The 5,801-nt window shown below is 40.8% G+C and overlaps 1 protein-coding gene across 3 annotated transcripts in view; it reads left to right on the top strand.

The window, feature by feature from the left end:
- The window catches only part of CCL28 (C-C motif chemokine ligand 28), a 34,290-nt gene extending 31,886 nt beyond the window's left edge, over positions 1-2,404 (top strand). For all 3 annotated transcript variants that reach the window (XM_003792963.3, XM_023515019.1, XM_012807079.2), the window contains exon 3: positions 1,924-2,404. In XM_003792963.3, the coding sequence (XP_003793011.1) occupies positions 1,924-2,110 (187 nt within the window). In that variant the 3' untranslated portion in view covers positions 2,111-2,404. The remainder of the gene's footprint in view (positions 1-1,923) is intronic.
- The last annotated feature ends 3,397 nt before the right edge of the window (positions 2,405-5,801 follow it).

Raw genomic sequence — 5,801 nt, 5'->3', positions numbered from 1 at the left:
AGTTCAAGACCAGCCTGAGCCAGAGAGAGACCTCACCCCTAAAAACAAACAAGCAAAAGCCGGGTGTTGTGGCAGGTGACTGTACTTGGGAGGCTGAAGCAAGAGAATGGCTTAAGCCCAAGAGTCTGAGGTTGCTGTGAGCTGTGATGTTATAGCACTCTACCAAGGGTGACAAAGTGAGACATTGTCTCAAAAAAAAATAAAAGAGTAGTGGAGACAGATTGCTCCATCCATCAGTGTAACCCTTGGAGCTAGTCTTGCAAATGAATAATCAAGTAAAAGTCATATGAGGTATAGTAAAGAAAAACCCAGACATTGACCCATGTCCTGGTACAGACTTGAAAAGGATAAAGCTCTCAAAACCTGTAGGACTGGTTTTCAACCCTTAAAGAATTTAAAAACTTTACCAGAAGGAGTACTGGTCATCATCAGAGTTAGCTTAATTATTCCCTGTCTTGTCCCCTTAGTAGTCAGGATCACTGGGACAGATGTCAAAAAAACAAATGCCTGTAATCCTAGCACTTTGGGAGGCCGGGGAGGGTGGATTGCCTGAGCTCACTGTTTCTAGACCAGCCTGAGCCAGAGCAAGACCCTGTCTCTAAAAATAGCCAGGCGTTGTGGTAGGTGCCTGTAGTCCCGGCTACTTGGGAGGCTGAAACAAGAGAATTACTTGAGCCCAAGAGTTTGATGTTGCTGTGAGCTGTGATGCCACAGAACTCTACTGAGGGCAACAAGTGAGACTCTCTCTCAAACAAAACAAAACAAAAGTTTTGTTTCACACTGTCCTATAGGAAACACTACTGGCTCCTACAGGAGCAGGCTGGTAGTGAGACCCCCAATTAGAATATATATGGAGTCTCAAAGGGGGGAATGAGACAGGATATCCAGAAAAAGAAAGGTCTAAGAGAAGAGAGGTCTTCTCAAGAAGACCCTAAGGATACATCTGCAAGGTCCTCCCGGTGGTGACTCAGCTCTTAGGAATTTGTAGAAACTTAACTTCCTGAGACCTGGAAACCTATGTTTGCTTCAGATTCTATAAAAGCTGGAGCCAGTTTCTCCAGCTTGATTCAAATTGATCAATGAGAAAGGTGCCCATGGGCTGGAACTTTGTGACTGGGGATAAAAAAGAAGACAGCTGGCCATTTTGAATTCTTCTGTGCCATAGCTCCGCCAGCTGAAATAAAGCCCTTCCTCTTAAAAAAAAAAAAAAAAAAAAAGAGCAAGGTGATGTAACTCTTACCATGAAGACTCAAAGGAAAAAAGAAAAAGGCATTTAGCTAAGAGGATTCAGAAAACCTCATGAGGAAGGCTATGTCTGAGATGGGCAGTGAGGATGAATTAGTGTCGAGGGGTGAAGCTTGGTGTCAGGGAAGAGTTATTTTCCCTTGATTTTTATTATCATTTCTCCCCTGCTTCTTCTTTATCCAATTCCTTCTCTTCCTCCTTTTTTTAATACTTTCTTTTTTTTTTTTTTCTTTTTAGAGATAGTCTCACTTTGTTGCCCTTGGTAGAGTGCTGTGGCGTCACAGCTCACAGCAACCTCTGACTCCTGGGCTTAGGTGATTCTCTTGCCTCAGCCTCCAGAGTAGCTGGGACCACAGGTGCCCACCACAACACCCAGCTATTTTTTGTTGCAATTTGGCCGGGGGCGGTTTGAACCTGCTGCCCTCGGTATGTGGGGCCGGTGCCCTAACCATTGAGCCATAGGTGCTGCCCCTTTTTTTTTTTTTTTTAATACTTTCTGTTGATAGCTGAGGACCCACAAGCAGCAGAGTAAGTAAAGTCAAGATAGAAACTTGAGGTGCTCAGTTTTAGGATTCAGTCTCTAAGAACATAGTGTCCAAAAGTGGGAGCCGCCTATAAGTCACTGAGTTATTTATCTGTATTTTCTATCAGTGATTTGTTTTCCTCCTTCCTTGGCAGCCTTCATGTCAAACGCAGAAGAATCTGTGTCAGCCCACACAACCATACTATTGAGCAGTGGATGAAAGCAGCCAGGAAAAATGGAAAAGGCAACCTCTGCCATAAGAAGAAACCCCAAGGCAAGAGGAACAGTAACAAGGCACATCAGAGGAAACATGTAATCTACAGCCTTAAATCTCCTTATTAGAGAGTTTACAAAGGAATCTACAAAGATGGTCCTGCCAGTGAACTTGGCCATGGTTGGTTATAAATTTGTCACCTGAATTTTCCTTATTGGCAGACAACAGATTTTAAAAAATGAATAATTGTACAATATGCAAGTGTAGCCAATAATATACGTAACTGAAAAATGAAATGGAAAGAGCATGTAGATATAATTTCTCCAACTTTTTTATTGGGAAGTTTTCCAGACCTATAGAGAAATTAAAAGGATGGCACAATGAATACCTATATATCTTTCATCTATATTAGTCATTATTATTTTGTCACATTTTCTCTCTCTCTCTTCTCCTTTGTATGTGTATTTATAAAATATTATATATGTATATCACTTTTTTTGCTAAATCATTTGAGAAAAAGTTGCAAACATCATGACACTTCAGTCCTAATTTCGTTTTGATATATAACTTGGCATGTCCTCCAAAATAAAGACATTTTCCTACATAATCACATTGTCAGTTCTATACCTAGAACATTAACAATTTTACCACATATATGCATATATATGTGTGTGTATGTACACACACACATACATATATATAAAGAGAGAGAGAGTGTGTGTTTGTATTCAAGTTTCCCCAATTATTTTCAGAGCATTTTATATAGTTTTTTTCACTGTAATCAGAGTTGACATATTGCAATTAATTGTTTATTCTTTAATATCTTTCAATCTGAGAAAATTTCAGCTTTTTTTTTTTTTCCTATTTCACATTCTGGGTTTCTCTGATTTTTTTCTTTTCTTTTTTTTTTTTTTTTGAGACAGAGCCTCAAGCTGTCCCCCTGGGTAGAGTGCCATGGCATCACAGCTCACAGCAACCTCCAACTCCTGGGCTCAAGCGAGTCTCCTGCCTCAGCCTCCCAAGTAGCTGGGACTACAGGCGCCCGCCACAACACCTGGCCATTTTTTGGTTGCAGCCATTATTGTTGTTTGGCAGGCCAGGGCTGGGGATTCGAACTCACCACCTTAGGTGTATGTGGCTGGCACCTTAGCTGCTTGAGCCACAGGCGCCGAGCCTCTCTGATTGTTTTCTTATGAACAGGTTCATATTTAACATTTTTAGTAAGAATTTCCTATGTGAATTTGTAGACTTCTTATTGTGCCATTTAGAGTTCATGAACATTAGATTTATTTTCTAAATAGAAAAATTTAAGCTGAGTACCACTTTAAAACACCTAGTTTGAGTAGCTACTGTTGTTTCTATTGACAAATTCTGATGCTGAAAAAAAAATGTCTGCCTTGCCCCTCAGAACTTCTGGGATCTTCATTAGGGGTGCAGAGGTCAGTCCTGTGGGGTGGATTTTACACTCTGCCTCAACATGGAGTCTACATCTTTTAACTCCTATTTTTCCTATACTCTATGAGCCGATTCCTATTGTGCCACACCTCTTCTGGCTTCCTTTTTGTCCACGGAGGCTTTGAGATACATAGTAAGAGCCCAATTTTATAAACAGCCAATAGAGAGGACACTTCAGTCCTAATTTCTTTTTTTTTTTTTTACAGTTTTTGGCTGGGGCTGGGTTTGAACCTGCCACCTCTGGTATATGGGACTGGTGCCATACCCTTCTGAGCCACAGGCACCACCCCTAATTTCTTTTTGATTTATAACTTGGCATCCCTCAAAGAATAAAGACACCTCTATCTGGCATCAGGAGTCTTGGGCCTGCCTGCTGGCTAGTCCCAGGCAGTGGGATAAGGATGCTATGTGGAGTACCAATGGGACACACAGAGTTCTGAGCCTGATGTAGATTAAATACCACCAAGTTACACCAAAATTAGTGTAACTCTTATTGACACTAATTTTGCATGTGATTTATTTATTCTCACCAACAATCCTGCAAGCTTTGTACTTTATGGATAGGGAAACTTGAGACTTCTAGAGGTAAAACGACTTCTCCAAGGTTACACAGTTAAGTGGTAGAGACAAACCTTTAAGTCTTTTAACCAACAAATTATTTCCAATTTTGTCTCTTTGCCCATCCCAGATCCATAATTCTATACAAAATGCAACTGAAAGGCTTGGGGCTTGTAGCTCAGTGGCGAGGGTGCCAGCTACATACACCAGAGCTGGTGGGTTCAAATCCAACCTGGGCCTGCCAAACAACAATGGCAACTACAACCAAAAAATAACCAGGCATTGTGGCAGGTACCTGTAGTCCCAGCTACTTGGGAGGCTGAGGCAAGAGAATTGCTTAAGCCCAAGACTTTGAGGTTGCTGTGAGATGCGATGCCATGGGACTGTACCAAGGGCAACATAGGGAGACTCTGTCTCAAAAAAAAAAAAAAAATCAAAATGCAACTGAAACTTTGTCTGAGGATAGTGTACCTGAGAGACCAGATTCTTAAATAAATTGCATTTTTATAGGCTGTCACAAGTGCTTACTAAAATACTGTATCACTGTTACTGTACTAGATACTATTATTGTACTATGAGTAGATAGTGTTACTGTACTATGCCACTGTTATGAGTAAATGACCCAGTCCATCCTCTTAGTTTTCTTTTTGTAAAAAAAAACTACATTTTATATTAAAGTAATACAGGTTTGTGGTAAAAGAAAATCAAAAGTACAGAAATATTTATAATAAAAATATCATCTACAATAACATCCCTGTTTCCAGACCTACTTCCTTAAGGCAACCTCTCTTAACCCTTCTAGAAGTTTGAGTTCAAGTGATTACCTCCCTGTTTCAAATGACATGCTTAAAGTATTATTTATTTATTGCTTTGTGGCAGTATCTATGGCCTCCTTATTACTCCCTACTTCCCTGCCCTTCTCCTTTCCTCACCCTAGGGCTTATGTTTTATTCCTGTTATATTTCTTTGTCTTTATAACTTTGAATAATATACCCACTCTCCATTCATTAATATTTATGTAAGGTAAAGATAATACACCATACTCTTTTCCTTTTCCTCTTATCTTCCCATTTCCCATCTTGTGCCACATCAACTATACTTTTTTTTTCTTTAAGATAGGATCTTGCTCTGGCACTCAGGCTGGAGTGCAGTGGCACCATCATAGCTTACTGCAACCTCAAACTCACGGGCTCAAGTGATCCTCCTGCCCTAGCCTCCTGAGTAGCTGGGACTTCAGGCATGTTCCACTACACCCAGCTTATTTTTCTATCTTTTATAGAAATGGGGCCTCTCTCTTGCTCAGGCTACATCAGCTATACATTTACATGCCTGAGGTTGATAGGTGTAACTCTGTACTATAATAATAATCAAATTTCATGTTTTATTTATTTATTTATTTTGAAACAGAGTCATACTATGCCACCCTCAGTAGAGTGCTGTGGTGTCACAGCTCACAGAAACCTCAAACTCTTGGGTTGAAACTAGGATTACAGGCATGAGCCACTGTGCCCGGCCACATTGTTTTTTAATTCTAAAATCTACCTTTCCAACAGGTGTGGTGGCTCACAACTGTAATCCTAGCACTCTGGGGGGCTGAGTTCGGTGGATTTCCCTGAGCTGACAGGTTCAAGACCAACCTGAGCAAGAGCGAGACTCGTTCCTAAAAATAGCCAGGATTGTAGGAAGTTGTGTTTCTTCAGGTTTACATCGCAGCTGTAGTCCCAGCTACTTGGGAGGCTGAGGCAAGAGGATCACTTGAGCCCAAGAGTTTGAGGTTGCTGTGAGCTATGACGCCATGGCACTCTA

This window comes from Otolemur garnettii, unplaced genomic scaffold (genome assembly GCF_000181295.1).
Source record: "Otolemur garnettii isolate 467f Iridium unplaced genomic scaffold, OtoGar3 scaffold00063, whole genome shotgun sequence".
NCBI classification, from domain to species: Eukaryota; Metazoa; Chordata; class Mammalia; order Primates; family Galagidae; genus Otolemur; species Otolemur garnettii.
The sequence above is the reverse complement of the archived record's forward strand: the minus strand, read 5'-3'. Positions and strand labels throughout refer to the sequence as shown.